We start from the raw sequence: 18,646 nt of genomic DNA, 5'->3' as shown, positions 1-18,646 counted from the left end.
AAGTGCTTTTCCCTAATCTCTCTGTCAGCTCAGGTAAACAGCATTCTCTTGAAAGAGTTTTTTGACATGTCCTCCGTGTCTTCTCAGCCTGTAACATCGGTGGTGGTCAGTGCTAATTAGTGCACCAGAATATACCTGCTGGTTTACCGGCACGGTGCTGTGAAGAACTGCAGATCTCAGTGTTGTATTTTCTCCTGCTGGAGCGAGAAAGCAGCTGCATGCTGCTGGGTTGCTAGCTGGTTCTAAACCTCGACAAAGTCTTATTTTCTTACAAAATGAAGTTTAAATAATGAAAAATGCCTGCAAAGATGGGAGTTAAAGAAATTTGTATAAAGATACATTTGTACGGTATCTAAGCACCAGTCTAATAGGTGGGTGTGGATTAAAAACTACCTAACCCAGGAAAAGTAGATAAGCAGATCACTTCCCTCCGTCTCAGGCAGGGTGGAAACCATACTGATTCATCAGCTCTGGTTTCCCCTCATCCCCCTCAGTCTGTAGGATTCTCCACGGGCAGTTCTCTGCAGTTGGTGTCTTTTTAGTTGCATGTGTCTTAAAGTCTGGGATCACATTGGTGAACGAGTTCTAGTGCTCCTATAACTCCTTAAGCACCCTTATCCCGTGCCGCCAGCATGACTGATACCTTCTCAAGGTATAATTTGACATCCGCTCCTTGCCTTCAGGTGAAGGGTAAAATAAAGATTGTGCTGATATATTTTTATTATGCATTTCATCCTAAGATTAGCAAGACCAGTCTGTCTTCTGGGTTCGTCTATCTTCAAGCTTGATGCTGGGGCACTGAGAGCATAGTGCTGCCCATGCTGCATGTGCCACGAACAGCGTTTTCTCCTCGCAGATGAGGCAATAGCACTGACTCTCTGCACTCGAGGGGCTTGAGGTTCAGGCTTAGATGGCTTTTTTGCAGAACTCAAGGTTTCATGCACGGGCAAGCTTTGTCCTAAGGCAGCAGATAATGTGTGATATGGTGTGGAGGAATATGCAGCTTCACTTCGACCCCCAGACTCGGCAGCAGCAACTGATGAGAGGAAGGGTACCAAAGGAAGTGTTTGATTTAGCACTTCACTGGGAAACTGCTACCCTGAAGGAGCAATGAATACCTTGTTTCCTCCCTTCTGTTTTCCCACAACATCCCAGGAAGCGGTAACGGAGCAAACTGCCAGGCCACAGCTTTTCCCACTGGCACAAGAGGGAATTCAGAAATGAAGTTCTGCTTTTGACTGTGTGTGTAATATCTGGTAGTTATTCAAACCTGGTCACAGTAAAGCTGAGCAAAGGTACTTCAACTGATTAAATAAAGCATAGATAGATACACATGGACAAGTAGAGGCTTGACAAAACAGTTCCCCAGCAACTGGCCCCAGACTGGATGAGACAGGAAGGCACAGCGGCTGCACTCGCCAGCGCAGGAGATGTAAGCAGGCAAACCAGTCAGCCCAGCTGATAACAACTGTTGCCAGAGTATATATGTATTTCCTAGAGGGCAGGTGCACAGCAGTGTGGTGACCACCTGACAAAAAGCAGTGTCCTCTGCATCTCCTGAGCTTCTAGCACCTGGTAGAACCAATACCAATGCCTTAGTCTTTAGTAACACTGATAGACCTAGGGCTGCTTGGTCCCCTGAGTTGGCGGACCGTGAGTGTGGGAACACTCAGGTTGTATGGGACCAGCTGTTGTCAGTGAATGTTCACAAGTCCATGGGACCTGATGGGATTTACTGCAGAGTACTGAAGGAGCTGGTGGATGTTATGGCAGGACCCCTCTCAGTTATCTGCCACAGGCCTTGGCAGTCTGGGGAGGTCTCTGCTGACTGGAACCTGGCCAGTGTTACTCCAGCCTACAAAAAAGGGCGTGAGGGAAGACCCAGGGAACTACAGACCAGTGAGTCTGACATTAGTCCCTGGAAAAATTATGGAGAAGATGATGCTGGGTACAATTGAAAGGCATTTAAAGAATAATTCAATCATTGGGCACAGACAACATAGTTTCATGAAGGGAAGTCCTATTTAATTAATTTTATCTTCTTCTAGGCTAAGGTCACCTGCCCAGTGGATGAAGGGGAGGCAGTGGATGGGGTTTTTTTGGATTTTAGTTAGGCACGTGAGACTGTCCCTCTCCCCATACTTCTAGACAAGTTGTCCAGCAGTGGGATGAGCAGGTTCATGATGTGCTGGGCAAAGAACAGGAAGAGGTCAAAGGGTTGTAGTGATTTGGGCTACATCTGGCTGGTGACCAGTCACCAGTGGTGTTCCTCAGGGCTCGATCCTAGGGCCTGTGCTGTTCCGTATGTGTCTCACAATCAGGAGAAAGTCTAAATGGGGAGAGGAGCAGCTGGAGAGCAGCCCTGCAGGAAGGGCTCTGGGGGTGCTGGCTAGCAGCAGTTCAACAGGAGCCAGCAGTGTGCCCTGGCACCGAGAGGGCAGACCTCAATAGGGCTGAAATGATTTGATTCTTCGTTAGTTTGCATTCTAGAGCTGTAACTGGATCCACTTGTGGGAGTGCAAGTCAGGAGGAACTTCACTGAAGTCCCTGGCAAAATCTGAGTGTTATCTTAGTAAGGTGCCATACCTGTAAAGAGAAAAGTTAATGCCTTGCTCAGAAGAGTCTTCGTAGTGCCTTCACATGGCATGTAAATACCTCAGTGGTTTTATTGCTGTGTTAGATGCAGGTGTGTATGATTGCATCAACACCTGCTGTATACACACCGTGCGTTCTCTGTTTGCTTTTAGTGCGATAGGTTCAGTCTTCCGAGCCTGGATCGACCACTGCCCTGAGGAGTTCAGAGAGCCGCCCAGCCACCCGTGTTTGGTGAAGTTGCTGGAGTACCTGAAGAGGCATATGCCCGGCTCTGCCCCGGAGAGGAAGGCGCACAAGCTCTTAGAGCAGTTCCAGAAACAAGAAGGTGCAAACAATGGTAAGATACCTTTCCCTCCTGTCTTCCTGTGCTCCCAGACCGGACAGTACCACTGGGAATTACTTCTCGAACTCCTGCACTAATGGACAATACTGTGAGGCTCACTAGTGTCTTCTTTCTTGTTTGCTTCGGTTTTGAAATCAATCTCTGTATGAGGCTGCAGGTTCTCTGGGGGATGACTTAGTTGTACAGTGTAGGCGCCTGGGGCTGTTCCTTCTGGGAAATCCTGTGTCTTTGTAATATTTAGCTAAAGCTTTGCGATTGCTGCAGCAGCCAAATGGTTAATTGTCAGCGTGTTTCCCATGTCATTGAATTAAACCACACAGCTGCTCTGTAGCTGGTCTTCTCATTTCAGACACCCTCCTTTCCCCCAAGAAAAGCCCAAATCCACAAAAAGCAAACTACAGAGCTGCCACAAAATGGAGCTTGAGTCACCAACCTTGTTGTCGTGAAGTTTTTCTTCGTAGTTACCACCATGTCAAAGGAAGTGTCCATGGCTGTTTCTCCTATTTGAGTGGCTGGCTGCTGGTATCCAAGGACAGAGGGAAAACTTGCGTTATTGGGGATCCTAATCCACTGAAACAAGGGTGAACTGTAGCAACGCAGCTGTGCTGTGTGCAGTGTCAAGCCTGACGCACGCCCTTATCCTGGTCAGAAGCTTCCCTTGGCATGAGCTGAAAAGTCATAGGAGCTCACGTAGTGTGTGAGAGAGAACTAGAATCAGCTTCCAGTGTTGGCAGAGGGGTGAGAGGGAGTAATTCATGTGATAAAGGAAATGACAGAAGAAAAACCCATTTCATCCCATAAAAATCAATCTGCCGGATGTTCCAGAAATACAGTGTCAATGCATAGTACTGTGAAAGGCCAGATTAGCTCGGTCATTAATACACACATAAAAAGGAGCGGCGCAGGGCCCAGAGCCCAAGTGTGAAAGAACACGGGTAAGTGGACAGCACTGCTAACGGGGGCCTGCTGATGTCCTCTCCTGGGCTTGGTTTCCACAGGTCAGTCACAGAAAGCTCACAAAGGCTCTGTTTGGGTTCGTCTGTAGGTCACAGTGAACAGCATTGCCCAGCAGCTCTGCTTCTGCATTGGTTTCCTCAAGTGACAACTGAAAAAGTTCTTTTCTGAGTTATCAGTGGGTCAATTTGACTTTCATTGTTTTCCAAATGGTGGCAGGGTAGAGGCTGTTAATTAGAATAAAATGAGGAAAATGCCATTGACCTGCGGGGTCTGCAGAGAAGGGGTTTACAATCGTTGGGACGATTGATAAAGATAAATCAGAGCTCTGTTTTTGTTCACTGCAGAGATTTCTTTGAAAGCTCTTAACGTATTGGCTGTCATTGAGACTTGCGGATCATTATTGTTTTCACGCGATGATTTGACGAATTTGGGTCCTAATCCTACGGTTTGATGTGTGTAATCAGGTCTCATACCGTGCTGCCATCAGCCACACCAGCAGATTAGCTTGCAGTGGCAGCTACAGAGATAAAAGCTGCTCCTTTTGTTGAGGCCTCAGTTGTGGCAGCTTGAGCAATACAACGCAAGGTGAGTCAGAGGCTGCAAATCCAGAAGGGGCTCGTGGTTGCTCTCCATGAAATCAAGAGGGCAGCTGGGCTCTGAGAAGGCTAAATGGATCCAGAGCGATTTGAAGATGGTGAGATACTTAGAGCACTGGACTTGACACTCCAGCTTCTTGGAGAGTCAGGGAAAAGACATTACATATTTATGATGTTGAGAGAGAGAAGGAAGAAAAAGAGGCATGAAGAAAGAAAAGGAAAGTCTTGCATTGCACTCCAGAAGCTGGTTTTAAGGGTGCTTTGGCGTTTTGAGTAAGGCTGCAACTCCGTGATGAGGATTTTCAGTTGAATTTCAAGAGCTGAAAGGAAAATGAGCCAAAAAGAGAAAAAAAGCATGGCTCTTGTTAACAGTTCAGCAGAAGCCAGTTTAATTATGCGTATTGTTACAAAACGGCCGCAGAAAAATAATGCTAGAACAGAGCTCTCCATTTATCACATTCAGATGTGTCAATAAATTATGCAGATGAAACGTACAGATGGAAATCTGGGTATAGCCTGTAGTTATAATTTGTTACATCAAAACCGTAGTAAGTTACACTGACAGTTAGGTTTTGCTAATTAATTCAGACAGGAAAGCCAAAGTATTTTTGAAACACAGTGATGAAGCATTGCTTTATCTGCTTGTGTTGCTCTAATGTCTGTTCTGTTTTAGTTAGGTATGAAGTGTTGCATTAACACACTTGGAAACGCACTGCTTGCTTTTGTTAATGAAATCTCCCTGAATAAAAAACCTCAGTATTTTTGTTGTTAGTCTTCAACAAGTCCTTTTATTTTTTTTCTCCCTACTTACGGAGTTCCTGTCCCGTTACAGTAAAAGGGATTAGGAAGAGGATTTATTTTTGGGATTTTCTGTTTGACTTCCTTCTCTACCATGGGAAACGAGGGCAGATTTCTTTGTGTTTTAACGTGGCTTTGTTCCCAACCCATGGGAGCCAGAAGGTGGGAACATTTGTGAAAGCCCTTCCCTGTGCACTGGATTGGGTCCTCGATGGGGACAGCTCTTCCCTCTCACCTCTTCGCTCCTGCCCATTGCAAATCCAGACAAAACATTCAGCTGAGTGGTGTCGGTGCTCACCATCTTCCCTTTGTGGGGAGAAGTTCCCAGAGAGGGAAAGTGATGGAATAAACTGGAATAAATTCCCTTCAGTACAGTCCATGTAGCCACAAATGGTGCTAGGAAATCTGATAGCTGCTTTTATTTCCGCACATGGGAGATGAAATCTGGATTGAAGAGTGTTCCTAATGCACCATTTGGGGAATATAACTACAGTCTTGTCGCTTTGATTTTTTTTTTTCCCAGATTATAACATGCTGAAAAACAGATTAACAAAATTCTGCAATGTTAATAAAGAATTTTTGCTGGGGGTTGTAGTCGGTGGTGTTTTTTTTCTTTCAGGAGAATGTTAGTGAATGGTTAAGCCGCTTCTCCACAAAGAGACCCTGAACAGCTCAGTTCGCTGTCTTTCGTTTTCTTCTACCTTTTCTTTGCCAATTTAGTTTTCTCACTAAACTATGCAGCACGGTGGGACCATTACATCAGGCAGGACCTTTTGGGAGTTCTGCTGTAATATATCCAGTGATGTTTTAAAATAAACAAACATCTGCTTTTATTCACTGCTGTATAAATTCACTAAGTTGTGTTTTCCACCCTGGACAGATGGGTTCCCTAACATCTCCCCCTGTAACCTAGATGGTGAAGATGAACTGGAGATCAGCAGTCCAGAAGAATTAGAATTCTCTTTTTTTCAAGAAGACCTTGTGGCAGAACAGTTGACATACATGGATGCTGTATGTAGAGCCTATATATTCCTTGACATGCCAGAGGAAATAGTGCTGGGCTTCAAAATTGATTGGATTTTTAAAGCTCTGTCAGTAGAAGTATAGTGGTCAGAAAAGGTCTGTGGTTGGGTCACAGGACACAGCTCTGCCTGGTTACCCAAACTTGCTGCGTTCATTGGGCTTTGTCCTTTGGTCATTTGGAAGGTTTGTTTTTGTGGATCATTAAGTGTGAAGGTATACTTTTTTCTGCAAAGTTTAGTATTTGATGCCTGAGAAATAGCACATTTTGACTATATTGCCACCTGGCCTGGTGTAGGTAGTCTTTACCCTACTGTTCTGATTTGACTTGTATCCGTCTCCTTCAAAACTTCATGATTGAAAAGATTTTCCGTTTGGTTATGCAACTGATATAAAGGTGTCTCTTGTTTTCCCAAGACTGCCTCGCTGACCATTTTTTTAGGGCATCAAGCTTGTAAGAGTTTGCCAAAGTGTCTGTTTTAAACTAAGAGAGAACAAATGTTTTCCTTTTAATATCATATGAGATTAAGATCCGATTTGTACTGTAAACCTGCATTTCTTCTTGTGGACAGTAGAGCTCTAGGAGAATCCTACTGATTTAGACGCCTCTATCTCACTCTAGAAACTCTTCAAGAAAGTTGTGCCCTACCATTGCTTGGGATCCATCTGGTCGCGAAGAGATAAAGAAGAAAACAAGCACCTGGTACCTTCCATCAAAGCCACCATCGATCAGTTCAATGCAGTTACCAAATGCGTTGTCAGCACTATCCTGAGGAGCGAGGCACCCAAAACACAGCAAAGAGCCAAGATCATTGAGAAGTGGATTCATATTGCACATGTAAAGCTTTTATTCTGGACTGTTTAATGTTTCTTATGTGGGTGCCTTGGAGTGAGGGAATTGGGAGGGGAGAAAGAAGTTGTGTGCCTTGGTCTTAGGCCAATGAACATCTTCTGGTTTTGACTGACTTCATTGTAACAGCAGATGAGGTATCGCCTTTCCTCTCCTTAGCTGAAACCTGATATGGTGGAAGACAGCACAACTGTTTGTGTTTTCATATGTTCATATGTATCTGTATGTGTATATATGAAAGTAAAGTAAATACAAGGTTTTGAGTAATTGCAGAGGAAGGTCACGTACTTCTAGAAACGAGTAGCATCTTTCACAGGGAAAAAATGAAAATATTATTTGTACTTCTTTGTTTGAAAAATTCTCGAGGCCAAAAGGTCATTTGCCTCCTGAGCTGTTCGTGGTTTACATCAGGTAAACAAACAAGCTGGGTTTGAAGGGGGTGACAGGTGCAAGCAGTGACCAGAAAAAAAACAGTATGGTTAGAATATGATACCGTCTCCTCATCTTCTCGCCTTTCTGCTTTATCGTTGTCTTGCGTGTTTCTTGCATGTGTTTTTCTTCTTTGCTTCAATTCCTTTGTCTTGTAGCAGATTGTTTCGTAATCTTTCTGTAAAAGGGTTTCACCTGCCTTCTTTACCTAACTGTAGTTGGTGATTTCTTTGATTTTATCTTTAATATTTTACTATAATCTTTGTAACTCCCCTTCAGAGCACTAGGCAGCTGGCTCTAAACTCGATCTCACTTCTGAAGAGAACATTAAAGCACTTCCCTGTGGATGGGTATTAATGTTTCTTTGAAGGATGACATGGGTTCTTTCTGAGCTATACAAAATAAGCAGTCATAAAAAGCTCGAGCCTTCCAGCTTCCAAGCCTGACAATGCATTTCTGTGCTTGCAGAGGCAAGATTGTTAATCCTGGCCCCTGCACGGTTCAGGAACCTGGTATGGGGAAGTAGTCCTTCAGCTCTCTTGTGGCACTTAGGTCATCTCATTTTCATTATCATATGATGGCTGCTTCATAGCCCATATGAGTGGGTTGAGCGGTTTGATTCCTGTTTTCTGTGTGCAGATCTTAAAGTTGCAGAGAGGGTACCAGCTAAAGGGGCAGACTGGGCTGCAGCAAGCAAGTCTGAAGCAGCTTCCTTCGTCCCGGAGCAGCCAGGAGGCTGAGGAAGCCTGGACAGGCACCACCTCATCGTACTTGTCCTGTGGATGGAGAGCTTTGTTCTCCACCTCTGTTGATTCAGTGGTTCTCCCTTTCCTACACATAATTAAACAGCTTAGTCTTACCCGAACACATGAAAAATGCACGTGCATGCTCTACAGCACAGGTAGGAGAGCTAGCTGCATCTATACTTCACTGCCCAGTTCTGAAGAAAGCTGCTTGCTTTGTGCATGCAAATGAGTGTTTTGAATAGTTAGATGCGTGAATTAGAAAATAATCCACTCAAAGTGCAGTTATTCCCTGACAGCTGACCCTCTAACTTAGCAGCATGGAGTTCTACGCTTGTTAGCTCTTTTGGATGACTTTTGGATCTGGTTTCTTGGTTTGCAAGATAAACTGAATCTTTCTTCTAACTGCCAGCCCTCTCTGCTCCTCCCAGATCTAAGGTTCCTGAGCAGGAGCAGCCAATTTCACTCACACAGTATTTTCTTTAAAAATAAAAAATATATTATTAATCTCCTATTATGCTCAATTTTTTTAATCAAAGTTGCTTCTGCACAGGATTTTTTCTGGTTTCCCCCCCGTGAAGGGTATGGCGTGAAATGCTGTTATTCAAACCAGTCGTCTTCTGTAGAAATGAAAGCTTGCTGAAGGCTGGTCTGCAGTCAGTTAAATCATTGAGAGCACAAAATCCAATACTGAATTTCTAATGTGCTTTAAATTAAGCAATGTGCAGGTGGATCAAGATGGTTCCAAACTGAATCTTCCAGTCCAAACTCAGGTTGTGTTTGAGAAAAAGAAATGCTGGGAATTTGTGCCTCTAAACCCGTGTTTTCCCCTGCTTGGATTTCCAGTTGAGCATGAAGAAAGAAGGGTCTTGATCTTAAATGTGCTGGTCTCTGCAGAAGAGCTGTTACGTGGCTTCTTTGACCCCAAACCGTTTAAGAATCACTTTCAAGACTTCTGTGCTGAGGTCACTTTACATTTGTTCAGTCCTACAAAGAAATTATGTCTATTTTCACTGTAAGGATCCTTCACATAATCAGCGTTATTAGGGCAATAATCAGCCACATAAATGCGTGCAGAAGCAGTATTGGAGTTTGGATACATTCTCATCTCCTTGCAGCGATTGTCAAGTTGGCACGTGTTTGGTCGGACAGATACCTGGTTGTGAGAGCTTGTCAGAGTTTCTTAACCTGTGGTGCCCTAGTTCATGAGCCACCAACAGATTTACAGGGGTTCCTTGAAGAGTCATGAAAGAGACTTTCCCCCTCCTCTCTGCTTTCACACATTCACCAGGAATCTCTGCTTTTTTTTTTTTTTTTTGAGAATTAAGTTTTTCAGTATTATTTTCCATCAGAGCTTTTGCCACAGAGAAGCTGTGTAAGAAATGCCTATGAACCAGGATTTGATCCCAACCCTGGAGAAGCTGGGAAGGTTTTTCTTTTTAGCAGTGTGCATATACTTGAATAACAGGTTATTCCTTTGCATGTCTTCATTTTTAATTGACACTTAGATGTTTGAGAGGTTACATTTTAAATACCACATCCAAAGAGGCAAAGAGCCTGGGTTTTCCCTCTTAAGGGTAAAAGGGATTGGTAACTATAAAGAGCTTTTTAAGAAGTGTAACGTTTGTGCTCTTCAGCCTTGTTCCACTTTTATTTTTAGCAGGGGAACTGGAAGCTGTAACGCTGTAACATCACCACAAATAATGAAAGTGAGGAAAACAGATCTGAGTGCCAAAGCCCACAAAGTGTTTGGTGGCTGGAGCGGGGAGTGGTGTTTTTGATGCTCGGTATTTGTACAGCTGCCTGCTCAGCAGTGCGACTGTGTAGCCAGCGACACGCCCGTCAAACAGAGGAGCACTAGCGCTGTATTTGTAATGCTGACATTTAATACTCCTGTATTTCCAACCGCTCCTTTCACAGGATTGTAGGATCCTGAAGAATTTTTCCTCCTTGAAGGCCATCATTTCAGCCCTGCAGTCGACCTCCATCTATCGGTTAAAGAAGACCTGGGTGTCTGTTTCAAAGTAAGCCTTCCCCTCCGCTCCTGTCGCCAGCCCTGAACAAAGGCAAAAAGCTCGGTGCTCGCTCTTTCCATCTCGTTCTTCTCAGTCTTCCTGTTCTGCTCTGTCGTGGGCATTGGTTCTTTTAGAAGATCCTCTTACTCCTGTGAGGCTCAGACTCCTTTCTGGGGTCTGACCACTGTGAGCTCCTCTTTCGTGCTGAGGAGACGACTTGCCCTCAGGGATACTGGGTCTCTTCTGTCCTATACTGGATCTTCTACAACCTCTTTTGGAAAGCTGTGGAACTAGCTACTCACACAGCTCATGCACACCGCTCTTGGAAGGGCCGTGATAACTGAGTGGCCTTTGATGAACAAAGGAAAATGTTGCTCTGTCGCACAGCATCCTTCTGCATTTCCCCTGGGGAGAAGGGGGTCTTTCCTTCCACTGCCCCACGATCCTGTTCCCAACCAAAATATTGACATCTTGTGTGTATCGTGTTGGGCAGTAGAAAGAGGCTCATACACTTAAATGCTTCCCAAGTGCACAGAACAGGGCAAATGTGAAATACTGAGGATAGCACTCACAGCTATTTTTCTGTTCCTTTGTGTCCATTTACCTCCTTTCATCCAACAATCCACAAAGTGATTGAAAATGCCGCTCAGGGTCTGCGTACCTGTGGTGTTTGTTTGTGATGCTGTCAGATAAGAGGTGACTTTACTGGGAGAACCAAAAGATCCCAGGAAGGTTCCTAGCAGATGAGCAGCATCTCATTGGATGTGTTTTGGTGGTGTTGCCTTTTATATGCCCAATTGTTAACGATTCCTGAGAAAAAACAGTAATCTGATCTGGTTTAGTATGCTTACTGATAACCTCAGCGATGTCATCTTTTCCTGCACAGGGATGCAGTGCTGATGTTCGAAGAGCTGTCTGATATCTTCTCCGACCATGACAATTATTTGACAAGTAGGGAGCTGCTAATGAAGGTGAGAATTAGCTTGAGGTATTAAGGCTTGTGATCTCACTCAAAGCTGAGGTTGCCCTTTCTCTAACAAGCTGCCAAAGCTTAACTCCCCCTGAACTACTGTAGGTGGTGCTCGAGGGAAGACAGGTCTGTTAGACCTGCGCTTTTCTGCTGGGATGAGAGGAGGCAATGTCTCCTGAAAGAACCTGCACTAGCGTTAGCCTGCCGAGCTTGGGTCCTCGCAGCATGTTGCAGCAGCGCAGGACTTGTTCACAGGACAGCAGGTCAGGAGCCCTTGGAGTCCCTCAAGTTGAACGTCACGCTGTTGTAGTTTGCTAACTCTCCCTTGGGCGTGGTGATGCTCAGCTGAAGAACAGCTGTGTGCGCCGTGTGGTGACAGCACCGGAGCCGCAGTCACAGTGAAGAGGGCTGTGCAGCGTGATTTCATTGATACAAGTTACAAATCAGCACTTTGGCTTTTTACTGCCCTGTACGGAGAGACGAGCTGCTGGCTCACGTGCCCATGAGCAGACCTGGAAAGGCTCAGGTTTGCACTGGCAAGTGCAGAGCAGCTTCAATGAAGTTCTCAACTAGGTTGCACCACTGTGGTGCTTTTGGCTTCACTGGAGCAATGCCAGTCAGCTTCAGCTGAGGAATTAAACCAAGAGGTTTATCCAACTATTCCTACTTTTCTTGGAAGTAGAAAACAAGGCTGGGAATTTCGAAAGAACAGGCTTCCTGCTCCGTGTGTGGCCAGATGGACAACAAAGCAGGCTCTGTCTGAAACAGATTGACTTGTGCGCTCTCCTGGACGACCCCCAACCAGCCCAGGAGCTTGAAAGGAGTGAGGAAGAATAGCAGAGAAAGAATCTATTCCGCAGAAACTGAGGAATATTTGTGGCAGGTTTTTTCTGTTTACATGAAAGTTTCCATGAACTGGCTAACCGGTTTGCTTTTGGGCACTTCTATCTAGGCAGTCTGGCATTTGTATCTCCCCCCCCTTGCCTCACTAGTTGAAACACTGTGTTTTGCTCAGGAGCGATGGGTGACTATATCCAAACCTGTCAGTCTGTTTGGTTTATTATGCAGTTATCAACATCTGTAGCTAAATCTGAAAGCAGGTGAGACAATAATAAGCGTAGAGGGAAAGCGTGTGATCAGAACAGCTTATTTAACTCAATATTAAAAAGACTAAACAGCAACTCAGACTGAGCCTAGACCTTCTGGCTCCCAGCAAATCATTCTCCCCAGCTGCCGTAAGTAGATTTGCAAAACATTTTGAAAGCAGTTGACAGGAGAAAAATTCCACAGCTAGAACCTCTCTCCTACTTCTTATCTTGGAGTGTTTTGTAACGACTGGAGGATTAACGTCCACTGAATGCTTGAAGTCTTTGGTTTCTTTCACTATAAATAGTCTCTCTAGGGAAGCTGTGTTTGATCTTGCCTGTCCATGCTGCAGATTTGAGTGTAGAGCAGACAGAATGCCACGTGGAAGAGGTTGGCCAGCATGGAGAGGGAGCACTGTGTTCTCTCCTCCCCAAACAATGGCTCTGCTGCCAATGCCAGTTTTAGCTTCTGAGCCTGCCTGCCGGCTGCTGTAGAAAATCTCCAGTTCACCTTTCAGTGTCTCCTGGTTTTGAGTCAAGAAGAGCAACACAGACTGAGTGATCTGTTCATTAACTGTGGCTGAGAAGAGTAAGCGTTGTAATGAGAGGATCTTTACAAGTGGAGGTTGCTGTTTTCTACCGCTTAAAAAGACACTGATGATGATTCATGCCCTGTGTACCTGACCACTGGAAAAACCAGCAGTAACTTCTAGCATCCCATATGAACCCAGGGAAATAAAGGCTACAGATCTGTCGTGAAATAGCTCTTCCGTTCAAAGGAAAGTTGAAATTGTGGCGATGGAAAGCTGTGTCTTTCACTTCCTGTGGATTTTTCGTTTAGTCAATAAGCCACAGAAGGTTGTTGCTGGATGTCTGTGTCACAGCATAAGAAAAACAACAAAGCGTTACATAAGGTGGAGGTGCTTACTTGTAGCAGGCCTGACTAGGAAATTAAACAGAGGTCAAGAGTACTGGGGTAGAGTTCAGAGAAGTATCTGGCCACCTGAAGTACATCTAAGCTTTAGCCAGAGTGGGGCTATTTTGCAGGAAAATTTCCTTGCAGTCGCGGTGTGGGATTTTGTCCAAAATTCCCCATCAGTGTGTGAGTCCCAGAAAATTAGCACGTGTACACATACATGTGTGAACCTGCATAGCAAATATCTTTGCTGGCCCAGATGGCCTGGTTGAATGTATTTGCAATTATTTTATACACAAATGTAGTTGCCAGCTCACTGCTTAGCTCCTCCGGTAATTGCCTTTCATTCCCTTTTAACTCACAGGAAGGAACTTCCAAATTTGCAAATCTGGACAGCAGCGTGAAAGAAAATCAGAAACGGACACAAAGGCGACTGCAGCGTCAAAAAGATACGGTGCGTTTGGGGTCCTTCTTGAACGGGTAACACGATTAACCCTCGTCGAAAGAAGCAAATAGAAGAAGCGTAATCTAGAAAGGTCTTTAACAGAAAGGGTGTGCAGGAGGTAATGCTTTTGGGTGTGCCCTCTGTCAAGAAAACAATCTCATCAATGCTGTTGATGAGCTGATCGTGAGTGAACCGGGAGGTTCAGACAGAGTACACAGCCTGTCCTGTAAATAAATGGCCAACACTGTATTTCCCTTCTGCTGGGTATCACAGCCAGCAGGGGCCACTGCGGGTATCTGTATATAACGTGCATGTAAGCGCTCAACACAACACAGTGATGTGCGCTCGCAGCCCAGAAGCCACCTGTGTCCTGGGCTCATCCCCAGCAGCGTGGCCAGCAAGTTGAGGCTGAGCATCCTGCGCCTCTGCTCCACTCCGGTGAGACCCTCCGCTGGGTCCAGCTCTGGGGTCCCCAGTTGTTTTGGCTGTAGTGTCAAGTCTTCCTGATGTTTACTAAACCAGTCATATAAAAGCATAATAAATGATGGATGAATACAAACAAGTGTTTATCATTTTTAACTGCCTTGTTTCTATCCTAAAAGATAATTCCATTAACGACTCTTGTTACCCTTTCGAGAAGAATTCCAGGAAAGCTGCACAATTTTCATATTGTAAAATACGTAATGTAGATACTGGAATTCTTGTGATAAAGCAAATGAGCTCTGGCCAGAGCAGAAATCTCATTTACTTTTAAATAATCTCAAGAAGGTTGAAAACTGCTCAGCCTTCTACAGAGGTTGCTTTGTAGGCTGTGTCCAGTCTCCAGTCTGCTGGTGAAAATGGCTTTTGTCTCAAAGCTGGCAAAGATATAAAAGAATAGGGAGAGAGAACTCTGGAATAGGGAGGCAGAAGTGCTGAATCTGTTTGTTTGCTTGTTTGTTTGACTGGGAAAAATATGGATCCTTTTGGATGCTAGAAACAAGCGTTTCCTTCACAAGTGTAGAAACAGCCTGAACTCCACAACTGCTGGCAGCCTAGAAAGTGTAAAACGTCACTCACAGAACCACAGAATCGCTTTGGCTGGAAGAGACCTTTAAGATCATCGAATCGAACCGCTCCCCCAGCACTGCCAGGTCTCTGCTAACTCCTGTCCCTCTCAGCACCACATGGACACGTCTGTTAAACCCCTCCAGGGATGGGGACTGCACCACTGCCCTGGGCAGCCTGGGCCAGGCCTGTGCAACCCCAGAGGGGAAGAAATTGTTCCTCAAGTCCAACCTAAACCTCCCCTGGTGTAACCTGAGACCATTTCCTGTTGTCCTGTCACTTGTTATTTGGGAGAAGAGACCGACCCCCACCTCACTCCAGCCTCCTGTCAGGGAGTTGCTGAGAGCGATAAGGTCTCCCCAGAGCCTCCTTTTCTCCAGGCTAAACACCCCCAGTTCCCTCAGCTGCTCCTCGTAGGACTTGTGCTCCTAACCCTGCACCAGCTTCGTTGCTCTTCTCTGGTCCATTCTTGTAGCAGGTAGCTGAGGGACTCTGTCCCTGGTGCTCAGTACTTCTTTTGCAAGCAGGGTTTCCTGGTGACCCCCATTAGAAATTGCGGTATGGCAGCGATTTTGTCATATAAAACTACTTGGCAATATCTGTGAGAGCATCCCACTCTCATTAGACTTTGATTTAAATTCCAGATCAGATACTGAGGATGACTCAGTGAAAGAAAACATAGTTTATAAGACCACTGTTTGGTTAAGCAGACTACTTTTATTTGAGTTTCTTACCCAGGCGGATTCTAGCGTTCTAATTTTTGCCAGTTCTCAGGCAATTAACCCAACACTGCTCTGATCATTTGCAGGGAGTAATGCAAGGCACGGTTCCTTATCTTGGGACCTTCCTGACTGATCTGATCATGCTTGACACAGCCCTAAAGGACTATATTGAGGTAATTTGGAGCAGTTTTTTGTATCCAAAATATCCTCCTTACCTTTCCAGCACTGTGTCTAGCCCTGTACCTTCTACCATGTTCTCATGCAGTTCATAAAAATGGAGGAATCTGGTTTTAAAAAAAAAAAAAGGAAGGAGTACACAACAAGAATGTGTTGTGAATTTGAGTGCAGTTTTCTCAAGGGACACGCTTAGCCTTGTGTTCGTCTTGTTTGCTCGGTTAGGAAACATGAAGACAGTAGGCTTTCCATGATTCTGATTTATTTTTTGGAAAGCAACATTTTAGGGGTAAAGTTGTCTGTGAATAACTGATAAAATACACAGAATCATAGATTTGGCTCTTTGGAATGATCACTGAAGTGCTTCAGTAGACTCAGATGCATCTGAGCTCTAAAGTGATTAAAGATTTGGGATTTTTTTGTTTCTCTTTAGCTGAACAAGCAAGGGGACCCAACTGAGCACAGGGAGGGGAAGAGGACTGCAGGAGACTCTGGGCGTTTAACAGAGACCGAGCATGGGGCCTGTTTTCAAAGGTGTTTGTTTCAAAGGTTTTCAGATGCCTTTGAAAATTGACCCTGTTCATGGAGACACTTGAGGAGCTGCAGGTGCTCAGCCTGCCCTGTGCTGACATTTACGATAAGAATGGGCAAATACATGTCTCCACGTGCTGGTAAAGCTTGCTGCTTGGTTTGGTGGTGGTTTTGCAAAGCTGCACTAAAGCAGCTAAAAAGGCTGCCATATATCCATTGTCTCTTGGGCCGTTTCCCTTCTGCCCACACTTCGTGTTCCACTGGTGTTCCTGTGACTCACTGGGAACTCCAGACTCGCAGCATGGGCAAAAGACAAGCTTGTTTCTTGCGTGAAAAATACTGTGAGCGTTCCCGGGACCTGAGCTCAACACAGCTTTTACGAGCACTGCTGTACTGGGCTTCTCTTCTCAGGCCATGAGGAGAAGATTCTTTGGAGGCATGGATATATGAGTGCTGTGGTTTACACCAGATCTGGAAATGGGTGTTTTTAGCAGGTCCTTTCTCTGGGCAGGTCTGTGCTTTACATTAGCCTTGCAACTTCGTCCTGTTTGTGGTTGTGTTCAACTAAGCATGTGCTCTTCTGCTCTGATCCCTTCTCTTTCCTTCCACAGGGTGGCCTGATAAATTTTGAGAAGAGGCGAAAGGTAAAGTTGAATGTTCTGTGATTTGTAGTTTACTGATGGTCTCTTCTAGAGCATTCTTTTGGCAGGGCCATGTGTCTTTGCTCGGGTAAAGCCGCTCATTTTAATGCAAGTTAGTGAGGAAAGAATAGATCCCTGAAATGCTGTGATGAAGAGAACCTGTTTTTCAGATGTGCGCAATAGGGGAAGAGGAGCTGCAGGCCACTTCCTTCCACAGGACACATCTGGGGCATGCACATTCCATCCATTTGGTGTTCATGGGAACACATGACATCCGTGTGGCCTGTGTGTTGAATCAGACCTGCTGGCATGAGACCTTTGCTTCCCAGAAAGTGCGGTTTGTTAGTAAAGATCTTCTTTCTGCTGCGGTAAACTCTTGTTAGGTAAAAGGCTGCAGCGAGCGAACTAGGTACACAGGACTGAGAAATAAGTGCTCTCAGTCTTCCTGTTCAGCCTGATGCTTGTTGGTCAGAGATAAGTAATGCTCTGTAGGAGTAAAGGTACTAGGGTTACATCTGTTGGGATGGAGTTGTGCCAAATTGCTGCTCTGGGGTCCGAAAGCAGACTTGGGTTTGGCTGTGATGGAGCCGTTTCCTTCCCTTATCTGCTCCCAGCTCTACAAACCACTTGTTGGACTTGCCTTGATGTATAACTGCACAGCTCAGGGTACTCATGCAATAACTTCTCCAGGGTCGTCAGCCCAGCTTCATCCAAACCAGTGGCAGAGCTGCCCTCTAACCGTGCCAAGGACTCAGCTCCAATCTGGCACCCTGATTCTGCAATCTGCTCTAACACCAGGGAGTTCTAAGAGTGATTGGGGCAAAGTGTGTGTGCAGGTGGCGTCACAGGTGTGTGCAGGACTGGTGCGTTCGAGTCACACATATGAAGGGTAGCACTTCACGTTCCTCTGGTGCACATCTGAGTGCACAGTGTGCAAAGCTGGGGAGGATGAGACTCCGCTTTCATGGCAGGCATCCCTAATGATTGATTACCCTTCCTGGCTGCCTGAGAACCGTCTCAGTACAGAGCATGATTCTTCTCTCAGCGTTGGTCTGCCCAGTGCAGGGGTGAGCACAGGGCAATCTGAAGAACTTAAGACCCTTTGCGACCCTTGTTGCTGAAGAACAATAGCAGTGATGCTGTTCAGTGGATTTACACTTCAGCTGGTGCTTGGGAAAAGCTCTGTGGTGAAGGAGGATCCCTTGTTTTTGTCTTCTAATTTGTGCGTGTCTGATAAAATGTTCACATTTCAATGCATGGTATGGGTGCTGGGGGGGAAAAAAAGCCCAAAAGACGTCATTGTTTGAAAAAACGGTTCTTGAAAAACTCAACTGAAAGTGAACTTCAGGTCAAACTAAGTTTGTCCTGGATCAGTTGTAGCATGTGGTTAGTATATGAATTAGTTTGTTTGGCTTTATCTTGTTTTCTAATTAGAATTCTATTTGATTATTTATTTTATTAGGAATTTGAAGTAATTGCTCAGATTAAGCTCTTGCAATCTGCGTGCAACAGCTACTGCATAACACCTGATCAAAAATTCATCCGGTGGTTCAGGCAACAGCAGCATTTAACTGAGGAGGAGAGGTGGGTTCTGTCCGGCTGAGGGAGCAGGCTGTTCTTACCTGCACCCATCTGCACGTATGCTCTGTCAGCCCTTAGCCGAGCTCCTCTGACAGGAACTGAGGTGTTCTGCTGCTGGGGGAGATGGAAATGCAGCTGCCTTCTGCCCAACGGCTGGGGGAAACCGGCTGCACACGTCGGCGGTCTTT

At 45.3% G+C, this 18,646-nt stretch overlaps 1 protein-coding gene across 1 annotated transcript in view; it reads left to right on the top strand.

Moving 5' to 3' along the window:
- Positions 1-632: 632 nt before the first annotated feature.
- The window catches only part of RGL1 (ral guanine nucleotide dissociation stimulator-like 1), a 25,550-nt gene continuing 7,536 nt past the window's right edge, over positions 633-18,646 (top strand). Inside the window, exons 1-10 of the mRNA XM_010144958.1 lie at positions 633-652; positions 2,748-2,932; positions 6,170-6,300; positions 6,932-7,147; positions 10,252-10,355; positions 11,233-11,317; positions 13,682-13,771; positions 15,618-15,704; positions 16,848-16,880; positions 18,340-18,461. Coding sequence (XP_010143260.1) covers positions 633-652; positions 2,748-2,932; positions 6,170-6,300; positions 6,932-7,147; positions 10,252-10,355; positions 11,233-11,317; positions 13,682-13,771; positions 15,618-15,704; positions 16,848-16,880; positions 18,340-18,461 — 1,073 coding nt within the window. The remainder of the gene's footprint in view (positions 653-2,747; positions 2,933-6,169; positions 6,301-6,931; positions 7,148-10,251; positions 10,356-11,232; positions 11,318-13,681; positions 13,772-15,617; positions 15,705-16,847; positions 16,881-18,339; positions 18,462-18,646) is intronic.

The sequence above is a fragment of the Buceros rhinoceros genome, unplaced genomic scaffold (genome assembly GCF_000710305.1).
Source record: "Buceros rhinoceros silvestris isolate BGI_N320 unplaced genomic scaffold, ASM71030v1 scaffold11501, whole genome shotgun sequence".
In the NCBI taxonomy this organism is placed as follows: domain Eukaryota; kingdom Metazoa; phylum Chordata; class Aves; order Bucerotiformes; family Bucerotidae; genus Buceros; species Buceros rhinoceros.
The sequence above is the reverse complement of the archived record's forward strand: the minus strand, read 5'-3'. Positions and strand labels throughout refer to the sequence as shown.